The 12,488-nt window shown below is 65.8% G+C and overlaps 2 protein-coding genes across 6 annotated transcripts; one reads left to right on the top strand and one right to left on the bottom strand.

The window, feature by feature from the left end:
• Positions 1-799: 799 nt before the first annotated feature.
• On the top strand, positions 800-5,186 carry LOC131821806 (paraneoplastic antigen-like protein 6B). 3 transcript variants are annotated; one of them, XM_059158132.1, is made up of 2 exons: positions 800-1,066; positions 1,424-5,186. In XM_059158132.1, the coding sequence occupies exon 2, from the start codon at positions 1,498-1,500 to the stop codon at positions 3,496-3,498; it is 2,001 nt and encodes a 666-aa protein (XP_059014115.1). In that variant the 5' UTR covers positions 800-1,066; positions 1,424-1,497; the 3' UTR covers positions 3,499-5,186. The 3 variants fall into 3 exon arrangements, with proteins under 3 accessions (XP_059014115.1, XP_059014116.1, XP_059014114.1); XM_059158133.1 differs by having other exon boundaries at positions 1,421-5,186; XM_059158131.1 differs by having other exon boundaries at positions 803-1,066; positions 1,340-5,186.
• Positions 5,187-6,933: 1,747 nt separating this feature from the next.
• On the bottom strand, positions 6,934-11,312 carry LOC131821756 (paraneoplastic antigen-like protein 6B). Of its 3 annotated transcripts, none has more exons than XM_059158059.1 (2): positions 11,055-11,312; positions 6,934-10,700 (listed from the first exon to the last, which is right to left on the bottom strand). In XM_059158059.1, the coding sequence occupies exon 2, from the start codon at positions 10,621-10,623 to the stop codon at positions 8,302-8,304; it is 2,322 nt and encodes a 773-aa protein (XP_059014042.1). In that variant the 5' UTR covers positions 10,624-10,700; positions 11,055-11,312; the 3' UTR covers positions 6,934-8,301. The 3 variants fall into 3 exon arrangements, with proteins under 3 accessions (XP_059014042.1, XP_059014041.1, XP_059014040.1); XM_059158058.1 differs by having other exon boundaries at positions 6,934-10,697; XM_059158057.1 differs by having other exon boundaries at positions 6,934-10,781; positions 11,055-11,311.
• Between the last annotated feature and the right edge of the window lie 1,176 nt (positions 11,313-12,488).

Genomic DNA, 12,488 nt, shown 5'->3' with positions numbered 1-12,488 from the left:
TCCCAGTTCTGTCGTTCCACTGAGGCCCAGAGAAGGGCAAGGACTTGCCCAAGGACACATGGCAAGATAACAGGCCCTAGGGGTCGACCTCTGAGTACTTGGAGTGAGCAAAACAGGAGAAGAGTCCGTGGCACCCTCCTCGGGACAGGCCACTGGCACTGGGGTAGCGACGCGCCTTGGCCAGTGGGTGTGGGTGGGCGGGTCGTGCGTGCCCCCACAGCGGCCTCGCCCTCACCCCGCAGCAAGCCTGGGGGCCTGCAGACCCTCCCTCCGTTGGGGTGGAGTGTGTGAGTGCTCGAGTGTGCGCACGAGGCGTCTCCTCCACGTAATTAATGGCACCCGGACGAGGTGCTGCCCGCCGAGCTGGGACAGGACCAGTCTTGGTCGGGGTGGAGGAGGGGGGCAGCAGGCGAAGAGGCCCCCAGGACGCCCTCCCCGCCCCCATCCCCGTTCCCCACCCACGCCAGAGCGCAGCGCCCCGCGGGCGCCTCTCGGGCCTGCCCAGCCCCTCTCCGGCGGCTCCCCGCGGACTTGGGGGCCCCCGCGGGTGTGGAAACCCTCGCCACGCTGACGCGCCGAGGGCACGCTCCGGGAGCGGCGGGCGGTGGACCGGGCTGGGTCAGGGATGGGGGCACCGAGTCGCGGATCCCCCGGGTCCCCCCACCTGTGCCAGCGGCTCCTCAGGGGGCCGGGGGTGGGGGGGGGGAGGAGCAGCTGACGTCACGCGCGGTCCCGGGGTGCCCGCGGCGGTGGCCGCAGCCCGGCCGCGTGACCCGCGCGCGCCAATGGCCGCGCCAATGGCGGTCTCCGGGGCGACGCGGAGGGTCCGCGCTCCGCCGCCCCCGCGCCCCCGCCCCGAGTCCGCAGTGCAGAGAGTGGCGGCGAGCAGGCGCCGGCGCGCTGGCCCACGTGCCGCGCGGAGCGAGGGACCGCGAGAGGAAGCGGGAGAGAGAGCCGCGCGGGAGAGCCGGGGAGAGAGGCGCGCACCGCCCGGCCGCGGCGCCGCGCAGCCCCTGCGCCCCTCCTGCTGGGGCCTCCGCCGGGAAAGACCCCGACCCAGAGGAAGGTACCAGGCCCCGGGGAGGGTGCGCTGGCCCCCCCCCCTCCCCCGGGAGACCCGCCGCCCTCCGCCCGCTCCAGCGGGACTGCGGCAGCCCGCGGGGGCGGGATGGGGGGGGAGGGGGGAGGAGGGGGCTGTGGCCCCCCCCGCGGGTCGGTGGAAGGCGGGGCAGGGGTCGAGCCTGGGCGGCAGAGGCGCCGCCCCGGGGGAGGAGGGTCACCTGGCGGTGGGAGGAGGGTGTGGGCATTAACCTCGCTCTCGTCCGGTTCCTGTTCACAGGCTGTGGAGACCTGGGCCGTTCTCTCCGAGTCCTAGCCGCCCTCCACCCCACCCCCTGCCTCATTCTTTCCTCCCTCTCAGCAGCACCCTCCCTGGTCTGCGTCGGGAACGGTTTCCTGCCCGTAGTATTAGCCCCGCGCCGGCAGCGATTGTGCACGATGGCGGTGACGTTGCTGCAGGACTGGTGCAGGTGGATGGGCGTCAGCGCTCGCAGGGGCCTGCTCATTCTGGGCATCCCGGAGAACTGTGATGAAGCCGAACTCCACGAGTCCCTGGAGGCCGCCCTGTGGCCCTTGGGCCACTTCACCGTGCTGGGCAAAGTGTTTCGAGAGGAGGATAACGCCAGTGCGGCCCTGGTCGAGCTTGACCGGGAAGTCAACTATGCTTTGGTCCCCAGGGCAATCGCGGGCACCGGGGGTCCCTGGAACGTGGTCTTTGTGCCCCGTTACTCAGGCGAGGAGTTTCTCAATCGCGTGTTCCACTTCCTGGAGCAACAAGGGCAGATGGTGGAGACCGTGGCTGGGGTCCTGGGCCTGGGACTGCGCAGGGTGTGCTGGCTCCGATCGGTCACTCAGGCCCTCCAGCCCTTGGTGGAGACCCTGCGGTACGAGCGCCTGGGCGTGTTTTCCGGGAGGGATCCGCTCGCCCCGGGGGAGGAGCCCTTTGAGGCCTGGCTCGACCACGCCTCCGACATGCTACAGGTGTGGCAGAGTGTCTCAGAAAGGGAGAGGAGGCGGCGGCTGATGGAAGGCCTTCGAGGGACAGCCCTGCAGCTCATGCATGAGCTCCTGGCGGACAACCCCGCCAGGACGGCGGAGGACTGCCTGGCGGCCCTGACCCAGGTGTTTGGAGACAACGCGACCCAGAGGACCATCCGGATGAGGTGTTTGACCGCTCACCAGCAGCCGGGCGAGGGGCTTTCCGCTTTCGTGTTGCGGCTGGAAGTCCTGCTGCAGAAAGGCATTGAGAAGGGGGCCCTGGCCAGAGGCTCAGCTGACCTCCTGCGCCTGAGGCACATGCTCACCAGGGCCATCGTTCCTGAGCCTCTGGACGAGGTACTGAGGAAGCTGAGAATGGCTGGAAGGTGTCCAAGTTTCCTAGAGATGATGGGAATTGTTCGGGAGTCTGAGGCATGGGAGGCCAGTCTAGCCACGATCGAGAGAGCCCAGGCAGAGGAAAGGGTCCGTGCCCAGGCACAGGAAAGGGTCCGTGCCCAGGCAGAGGAAAGGGTCCGTGCCCAGGCAGAGGAAAGGGTCCGTGCCCAGGCAGAGGAATGGGTCCGTGCCCAGGCAGGGGAAAGGGTCCGTGCCCAGGCAGGGGAAGGGGTCCGTGCCCAGGCAGGGGAATGGGTCCGTGCCCAGGCAGGGGAAAGGGTCCGTGCCCAGGCAGGGGAAAGGGTCCGTGCCCAGGCAGGGGAATGGGTCCGTGCCCAGGCAGGGGAAGGGGTCCGTGCCCAGGCAGGGGAAAGGGTCCGTGCCCAGGCAGGGGAATGGGTCCGTGCCCAGGCAGAGGAAGGGGTCCGTGCCCAGGCAGAGGAAAGGGTCCGTGCCCAGGCAGAGGAATGGGTCCGTGCCCAGGCAGAGGAAAGGGTCCGTGCCCAGGCAGAGGAATGGGTCCGTGCCCAGGCAGAGGAAAGGGTCCGTGCCCAGGCAGAGGAAAGGGTCCGTGCCCAGGCAGAGGAAGGGGTCCGTGCCCACAGGCAGAGGAAAGGGTCCGTGCCCAGGCAGAGGAATGGGTCCGTGCCCAGGCAGAGGAAATGGTCCGTGCCCAGGCAGAGGAATGGGTCCGTGCCCAGGCAGAGGAAAGGGTCCGTGCCCAGGCAGAGGAAAGGGTCCGTGCCCAGGCAGAGGAAGGGGTCCGTGCCCAGGCAGAGGAAGGGGTCCGTGCCCAGGCAGAGGAAGGGGCCGGTGCCCAGGCAGAGGAAGGGGCCGGCGCCCAGGCAGAGGAAGGGGCCGGTGCCCAGGCAGAGGAAGGGGTCCGTGCCCAGGCAGAGGAAGGGGTCCGTGCCCAGGCAGAGGAAGGGGCGGTGCCCAGGCAGAGGAAGGGGTCCGTGCCCAGGCAGAGGAAGGGGTCCGTGCCCAGGCAGAGGAAGGGGCCGGTGCCCAGGCAGAGGAAGGGGCCGGCGCCCAGGCAGAGGAAGGGGCCGGCGCCCAGGCTAAGGCGGAGGATGACAGCATGGAGGAGAGGCAGCTGGAGGAGCCGGAGTGGGAGGAGGAGGACAGTCACGATCGTGACACTCTCCCCACAGACCTAGGTCAGGCAAGCCCCTCAGAGGCCCCTGGGGGCCCCACTCCTGCCCACATGGGCCGAGCTTCCAGGGCGGGCCCAGGAGGTCCTGGCTATGAGCCAGAGGGCCTCCCCCAGGCCAGAGACGAGGAGGCCGGAGAGCCCCCCGAGGAGGGGCTCGAGCCCATCCCAGAGGGGTTGGGAAACGTGGATGGGGCTGGGGAGACGATCCCCCCCGTGTCTCCTCAGGCTAATAGGCTCAGAAGGCCCAGGGCCCCTCTCCTCTCAGGCAGCAGAGCTCTGGAGGCAGGGGGAGGCCATGCCGGGGCAGCAGCCTCACCCCACGTGCGGGGCAGGGCCGAGGGAAGGCCCCACCCAGCCCAAGCCAAGACCCCAGGCACTCCACCATCCATAAGGGGACCTGAACACCACCATCAGCCCTTCCAAGTGACCAGGATGACCACACTTGACACCACATGGGGCGGGGAAAGGTGTCCCCCTCCCCCGCAACCCATGGCAGCACCATACCTGGCCCCAGCCCCAGTCCCAATCCATGCCAACTCAGGCAGCCAGTCTGGGAAGCACCCCTGGGTGGCTGACCCTAGCCTAGGTGAGGGGCACCAGGAGCCATCTGCCACCTACACTGGACTGGGAGATGTTGGGGACCGCCTCAAGGGTGCCAGCCTCTTGGGTCTCCCAAGAGGGAGACCCTCATGTGCATCCCCCAGGGCACCTCGCTCCATGTTCTGGGAAACCCGCTTGTGTCTCTGTGGGGCCCTTATGACCCACGTGTCACGTTACTCCCCCACCCCACTAGGTCCCGTTCCTGTGCAGAGCCTTGAGGTGTGCAAGAGCCCGCGGTGGGTGTCCTGGCCCACCGGGGCAGCCACCCCCCCAGCCCGGGGGCCTGCCGTGAGCCTCAGTGGCGACCGGGGCTCCGCTCGCTCTCTCTCCCAGTGTTGTGAGCTCCACCGCTGCTTTCTCGGTGTAGATTTAAGCCGGCCGCTGCTTGTTCTCGTGGAGATGTGTGTGTGTGTGTGCTTCTCTGAGCGGCTGTCCCCAGCCCCATCTCCGAGATCCCCAGCCCAGTTCCAGGAGACGGCCGGAAGGATGCCCGAGGGCACGGCTGCTGCTCGCCCCGTGACCTCGGGAAGGAGGAACCAACCAAGGACCGAGGTGGCCAGCGGGAGTCTCCACGGGAACCGTGCTCTGATGTGCCACCCCGTTGTTTCTTGTGACTCCGTGTCCCCGGCTTGGCCGAGTGTCCCCTGCTGCGTTTTCCGCCATCCCGGGACTGTCCTGTGCAGACCATGGGGCGGGACCAGGCCCCAGCCTGTCGGCCAGAGGGGAGGGTGCGTGCCCTGGGGTGAGGGGACGTGCGTGGCCAGCGTCCGTCGTCCTGGCCAGAGGTTGATTGTGGGGCCCCCAGGAAGGGAGACTGAGGCGGGAGGGCCACGGTGTTGGGGGAAGCAGAGGCACCTCGTTTGGGACCCCAAGAGGAGGGGGAGGCCATGACCCATGGGCTCTAGTGGCCGTTAGATGTTCCTCTCTCTGTTGTCATTCCCTGTCTTCGATGGTTTCAGTAAATGTTTCTCTTCAATAAAGTTTATTGAATGTGTCAGCTGAGTCTCGTCTCTGCTGTGGGCAATCAAGCGAAGAGCATGCTGGCATTGCGGAAGGGGGTGGGTTGGCAGGTGGCAACTGTGGTGTGGTACAGGGGTGAATCCAAGGGTGCACCCAAGAGAGGCTGTGTGATCCCTTGGGCTGGGTGGAGACTGGTGACAGGAACTTGGCACAAGCTGTGGATGGCTGGGACTCCTAGAAAACCCAGAGAGTCTTTAGGAATATGTGGGTTAGACCTTCAAAGGAGGGAGAGGGACAGCAGGTAGGGCCTGAGGCTCCAGGATCTGTGGAAGGGCTGTATGGCTCAGGGCATGCACTGGGCTAGAGAAGTCAAGCATGCGATCGCACAGGCCAGCCAGTCGTGGAATGGCCAGGGCACGAGTTTGGGTGTCCGGCACCCCCACTCTGGTAGCCATCAGTGTTTTCCCTATGAGGAAGACTCTGTTTCTTGGTTTGTCTCACTGTCTTGTGTCTTTCCCTTTGCTTGCATGTTTTGTTCCTTAAATTCCACATAGGTGTGAAATCATATGGTATTTGTCTTTGACTTTTTTCACTTATCATTGTACACTCTAGCTCCATCCATGTTGCTGCAAATGAGAAAATCTCATTCTTTTAATGGCAGAATAATATTCCTCTATCTGTGAATGTGTGTGTGCGTCATATCTTCTTAGACTGAGTTTTTCAACAAAAAGTCTAAATATTTTTTTAATATTTTATTTGTTTTATTTGACAGTCAGAGATAACAAGTAGGCAGAGAGGCACACAGAGAGAGAGAGGGTGGGGAAGCAGGCTCCCTGCCTAGGAGAGAGCCCAATGCGCTGCCCGATTCCAGGACCCTGGAATCATGACCTGAGCTGAAGGCAAGAGGCCTTAACCCACTGGTACCCCATCCAGGCATCCCATATGTTTTAATTTCAGGTAATGTATGTGTGATGATGTCATTATGGAACGATACTAACAAAACATACCGAGTAACTGAATACCTCTAGAAACTCACAGGGTTTGGGGACATTGGGCACAGACATTTTTATATCACTTTCTGCAAACATACTAAACTTGCTTGTGTTTGATGCCTTGTGGTCTAGGATTGTGTGACATCTCTGGTGCATCAGGAACATCTCACACATGGGACACCTGGGCTGTTCTTGCAGGAATTTCCTCCCACTATACAAAGCCTGAGGACTGTGGACCCCAGCCTACCCTACCTTCCATCCCTTGGCCATCACATCCCACCAAGTCCCAAGTGTCCTTCAAAAACTAGATGGAGTCTGAATTTTTGTTTCCTTCTAGGGGTAGGCCGACTTAGATGGGATATCCCTCTACCACGGACAGCCATGCAGCTCCTGGTGCGGACACCCAACCTCGTGCCCTGGCCATTCCACGACTGGCTGGCCTGTGCGATCGCATGCTTGACTTCTCTAGCCCAGTGCATGCCCTGAGCCATACAGCCCTTCCACAGATCCTGGAGCCTCAGGCCCTACCTGCTGTCCCTCTCCCTCCTTTGAAGGTCTAACCCACATATTCCTAAAGACTCTCTGGGTTTTCTAGGAGTCCCAGCCATCCACAGCTTGTGCCAAGTTCCTGTCACCAGTCTCCACCCAGCCCAAGGGATCACACAGCCTCTCTTGGGTGCACCCTTGGATTCACCCCTGTACCACACCACAGTTGCCACCTGCCAACCCACCCCCTTCCGCAATGCCAGCATGCTCTTCGCTTGATTGCCCACAGCAGAGACGAGACTCAGCTGACACATTCAATAAACTTTATTGAAGAGAAACATTTACTGAAACCATCGAAGACAGGGAATGACAACAGAGAGAGGAACATCTAACGGCCACTAGAGCCCATGGGTCATGGCCTCCCCCTCCTCTTGGGGTCCCAAACGAGGTGCCTCTGCTTCCCCCAACACCGTGGCCCTCCCGCCTCAGTCTCCCTTCCTGGGGGCCCCACAATCAACCTCTGGCCAGGACGACGGACGCTGGCCACGCACGTCCCCTCACCCCAGGGCACGCACCCTCCCCTCTGGCCGACAGGCTGGGGCCTGGTCCCGCCCCATGGTCTGCACAGGACAGTCCCGGGATGGCGGAAAACGCAGCAGGGGACACTCGGCCAAGCCGGGGACACGGAGTCACAAGAAACAACGGGGTGGCACATCAGAGCACGGTTCCCGTGGAGACTCCCGCTGGCCACCTCGGTCCTTGGTTGGTTCCTCCTTCCCGAGGTCACGGGGCGAGCAGCAGCCGTGCCCTCGGGCATCCTTCCGGCCGTCTCCTGGAACTGGGCTGGGGATCTCGGAGATGGGGCTGGGGACAGCCGCTCAGAGAAGCACACACACACACACATCTCCACGAGAACAAGCAGCGGCCGGCTTAAATCTACACCGAGAAAGCAGCGGTGGAGCTCACAACACTGGGAGAGAGAGCGAGCGGAGCCCCGGTCGCCACTGAGGCTCACGGCAGGCCCCCGGGCTGGGGGGGTGGCTGCCCCGGTGGGCCAGGACACCCACCGCGGGCTCTTGCACACCTCAAGGCTCTGCACAGGAACGGGACCTAGTGGGGTGGGGGAGTAACGTGACACGTGGGTCATAAGGGCCCCACAGAGACACAAGCGGGTTTCCCAGAACATGGAGCGAGGTGCCCTGGGGGATGCACATGAGGGTCTCCCTCTTGGGAGACCCAAGAGGCTGGCACCCTTGAGGCGGTCCCCAACATCTCCCAGTCCAGTGTAGGTGGCAGATGGCTCCTGGTGCCCCTCACCTAGGCTAGGGTCAGCCACCCAGGGGTGCTTCCCAGACTGGCTGCCTGAGTTGGCATGGATTGGGACTGGGGCTGGGGCCAGGTATGGTGCTGCCATGGGTTGCGGGGGAGGGGGACACCTTTCCCCGCCCCATGTGGTGTCAAGTGTGGTCATCCTGGTCACTTGGAAGGGCTGATGGTGGTGTTCAGGTCCCCTTATGGATGGTGGAGTGCCTGGGGTCTTGGCTTGGGCTGGGTGGGGCCTTCCCTCGGCCCTGCCCCGCACGTGGGGTGAGGCTGCTGCCCCGGCATGGCCTCCCCCTGCCTCCAGAGCTCTGCTGCCTGAGAGGAGAGGGGGCCCTGGGCCTTCTGAGCCTATTAGCCTGAGGAGGACACGGGGGGGATCGTCTCCCCAGCCCCATCCACGTTTCCCAACCCCTCTGGGATGGGCTCGAGCCCCTCCTCGGGGGGCTCTCCGGCCTCCTCGTCTCTGGCCTGGGGGAGGCCCTCTGGCTCATAGCCAGGACCTCCTGGGCCCGCCCTGGAAGCTCGGCCCATGTGGGCAGGAGTGGGGCCCCCAGGGGCCTCTGAGGGGCTTGCCTGACCTAGGTCTGTGGGGAGAGTGTCACGATCGTGACTGTCCTCCTCCTCCCACTCCGGCTCCTCCAGCTGCCTCTCCTCCATGCTGTCATCCTCCGCCTTAGCCTGGGCGCCGGCCCCTTCCTCTGCCTGGGCGCCGGCCCCTTCCTCTGCCTGGGCACCGGCCCCTTCCTCTGCCTGGGCACGGACCCCTTCCTCTGCCTGGGCACGGACCCCTTCCTCTGCCTGGGCACCGGCCCCTTCCTCTGCCTGGGCACGGACCCCTTCCTCTGCCTGGGCACGGACCCCTTCCTCTGCCTGGGCACCGGCCCCTTCCTCTGCCTGGGCGCCGGCCCCTTCCTCTGCCTGGGCACCGGCCCCTTCCTCTGCCTGGGCACGGACCCCTTCCTCTGCCTGGGCACGGACCCCTTCCTCTGCCTGGGCACGGACCCTTTCCTCTGCCTGGGCACGGACCCTTTCCTCTGCCTGGGCACGGACCCATTCCTCTGCCTGGGCACGGACCATTTCCTCTGCCTGGGCACGGACCCATTCCTCTGCCTGGGCACGGACCCTTTCCTCTGCCTGGGCACGGACCCCTTCCTCTGCCTGGGCACGGACCCTTTCCTCTGCCTGGGCACGGACCCTTTCCTCTGCCTGGGCACGGACCCATTCCTCTGCCTGGGCACGGACCCTTTCCTCTGCCTGGGCACGGACCCATTCCTCTGCCTGGGCACGGACCCTTTCCTCTGCCTGGGCACGGACCCCTTCCTCTGCCTGGGCACGGACCCATTCCCCTGCCTGGGCACGGACCCTTTCCCCTGCCTGGGCACGGACCCCTTCCCCTGCCTGGGCACGGACCCATTCCCCTGCCTGGGCACGGACCCTTTCCCCTGCCTGGGCACGGACCCTTTCCCCTGCCTGGGCACGGACCCATTCCCCTGCCTGGGCACGGACCCCTTCCCCTGCCTGGGCACGGACCCTTTCCCCTGCCTGGGCACGGACCCATTCCTCTGCCTGGGCACGGACCCTTTCCTCTGCCTGGGCACGGACCCTTTCCTCTGCCTGGGCACGGACCCTTTCCTGTGCCTGGGCACGGACCCTTTCCTCTGCCTGGGCTCTCTCGATCGTGGCTAGACTGGCCTCCCATGCCTCAGACTCCCGAACAATTCCCATCATCTCTAGGAAACTTGGACACCTTCCAGCCATTCTCAGCTTCCTCAGTACCTCGTCCAGAGGCTCAGGAACGATGGCCCTGGTGAGCATGTGCCTCAGGCGCAGGAGGTCAGCTGAGCCTCTGGCCAGGGCCCCCTTCTCAATGCCTTTCTGCAGCAGGACTTCCAGCCGCAACACGAAAGCGGAAAGCCCCTCGCCCGGCTGCTGGTGAGCGGTCAAACACCTCATCCGGATGGTCCTCTGGGTCGCGTTGTCTCCAAACACCTGGGTCAGGGCCGCCAGGCAGTCCTCCGCCGTCCTGGCGGGGTTGTCCGCCAGGAGCTCATGCATGAGCTGCAGGGCTGTCCCTCGAAGGCCTTCCATCAGCCGCCGCCTCCTCTCCCTTTCTGAGACACTCTGCCACACCTGTAGCATGTCGGAGGCGTGGTCGAGCCAGGCCTCAAAGGGCTCCTCCCCCGGGGCGAGCGGATCCCTCCCGGAAAACACGCCCAGGCGCTCGTACCGCAGGGTCTCCACCAAGGGCTGGAGGGCCTGAGTGACCGATCGGAGCCAGCACACCCTGCGCAGTCCCAGGCCCAGGACCCCAGCCACGGTCTCCACCATCTGCCCTTGTTGCTCCAGGAAGTGGAACACGCGATTGAGAAACTCCTCGCCTGAGTAACGGGGCACAAAGACCACGTTCCAGGGACCCCCGGTGCCCGCGATTGCCCTGGGGACCAAAGCATAGTTGACTTCCCGGTCAAGCTCGACCAGGGCCGCACTGGCGTTATCCTCCTCTCGAAACACTTTGCCCAGCACGGTGAAGTGGCCCAAGGGCCACAGGGCGGCCTCCAGGGACTCGTGGAGTTCGGCTTCATCACAGTTCTCCGGGATGCCCAGAATGAGCAGGCCCCTGCGAGCGCTGACGCCCATCCACCTGCACCAGTCCTGCAGCAACGTCACCGCCATCGTGCACAATCGCTGCCGGCGCGGGGCTAATACTACGGGCAGGAAACCGTTCCCGACGCAGACCAGGGAGGGTGCTGCTGAGAGGGAGGAAAGAATGAGGCAGGGGGTGGGGTGGAGGGCGGCTAGGACTCGGAGAGAACGGCCCAGGTCTCCACAGCCTGTGAACAGGAACCGGACGAGAGCGAGGTTAATGCCCACACCCTCCTCCCACCGCCAGGTGACCCTCCTCCCCCGGGGCGGCGCCTCTGCCGCCCAGGCTCGACCCCTGCCCCGCCTTCCACCGACCCGCGGGGGGGGCCACAGCCCCCTCCTCCCCCTCCCCCCCCATCCCGCCCCCGCGGGCTGCCGCAGTCCCGCTGGAGCGGGCGGAGGGCGGCGGGGTCTCCCGGGGGAGGGGGGGGGGCCAGCGCACCCTCCCCGGGGCCTGGTACCTTCCTCTGGGTCGGGGTCTTTCCCGGCGGAGGCCCCAGCAGGAGGGGCGCAGGGGCTGCGCGGCGCCGCGGCCGGGCGGTGCGCGCCTCTCTCCCCGGCTCTCCCGCGCGGCTCTCTCTCCCGCTTCCTCTCGCGGTCCCTCGCTCCGCGCGGCACGTGGGCCAGCGCGCCGGCGCCTGCTCGCCGCCACTCTCTGCACTGCGGACTCGGGGCGGGGGCGCGGGGGCGGCGGAGCGCGGACCCTCCGCGTCGCCCCGGAGACCGCCATTGGCGCGGCCATTGGCGCGCGCGGGTCACGCGGCCGGGCTGCGGCCACCGCCGCGGGCACCCCGGGACCGCGCGTGACGTCAGCTGCTCCTCCCCCCCCCCACCCCCGGCCCCCTGAGGAGCCGCTGGCACAGGTGGGGGGACCCGGGGGATCCGCGACTCGGTGCCCCCATCCCTGACCCAGCCCGGTCCACCGCCCGCCGCTCCCGGAGCGTGCCCTCGGCGCGTCAGCGTGGCGAGGGTTTCCACACCCGCGGGGGCCCCCAAGTCCGCGGGGAGCCGCCGGAGAGGGGCTGGGCAGGCCCGAGAGGCGCCCGCGGGGCGCTGCGCTCTGGCGTGGGTGGGGAACGGGGATGGGGGCGGGGAGGGCGTCCTGGGGGCCTCTTCGCCTGCTGCCCCCCTCCTCCACCCCGACCAAGACTGGTCCTGTCCCAGCTCGGCGGGCAGCACCTCGTCCGGGTGCCATTAATTACGTGGAGGAGACGCCTCGTGCGCACACTCGAGCACTCACACACTCCACCCCAACGGAGGGAGGGTCTGCAGGCCCCCAGGCTTGCTGCGGGGTGAGGGCGAGGCCGCTGTGGGGGCACGCACGACCCGCCCACCCACACCCACTGGCCAAGGCGCGTCGCTACCCCAGTGCCAGTGGCCTGTCCCGAGGAGGGTGCCACGGACTCTTCTCCTGTTTTGCTCACTCCAAGTACTCAGAGGTCGACCCCTAGGGCCTGTTATCTTGCCATGTGTCCTTGGGCAAGTCCTTGCCCCTTCTCTGGGCCTCAGTGGAACGACAGAACTGGGGTCTCTACCTGAGGGGGTGTGTGTGTGTGTGCAGGAGAGCTGGTGGGCTGGGAGTGGAGCCCTGGGTGTGTCCCCTGGTCCCGGTGCCCTTGCCAGCCTAATGGGCTCCAAGACATTTGCTCTCTTGGCCCCTGAGGGCCGCATGGGTGCGGTGCCTCCCCAGAGACCTCCGAGTCAGCCTTCTTCCACAGATCCTTCCCCTTTCCTTTGCTAGCTAGGCTAGTCACCATAGCAGGGCAGTGCTGCCACCGCTCAAAATGGAGCTCCAGTCCCCCTGGGTCTCGGCAGCCTGCACCTGTCCTGTCATGGGAGTCTGGGGCCATGGGCACAGCCTCTCTGCTGGTCCAATGGCAGACAGTTTCCCTCAG

This window comes from Mustela lutreola, chromosome X (genome assembly GCF_030435805.1).
Source record: "Mustela lutreola isolate mMusLut2 chromosome X, mMusLut2.pri, whole genome shotgun sequence".
NCBI classification, from domain to species: Eukaryota; Metazoa; Chordata; class Mammalia; order Carnivora; family Mustelidae; genus Mustela; species Mustela lutreola.
Note: the sequence above shows the minus strand (reverse complement) of the source record. Positions and strands in the feature narration are given on the sequence as shown.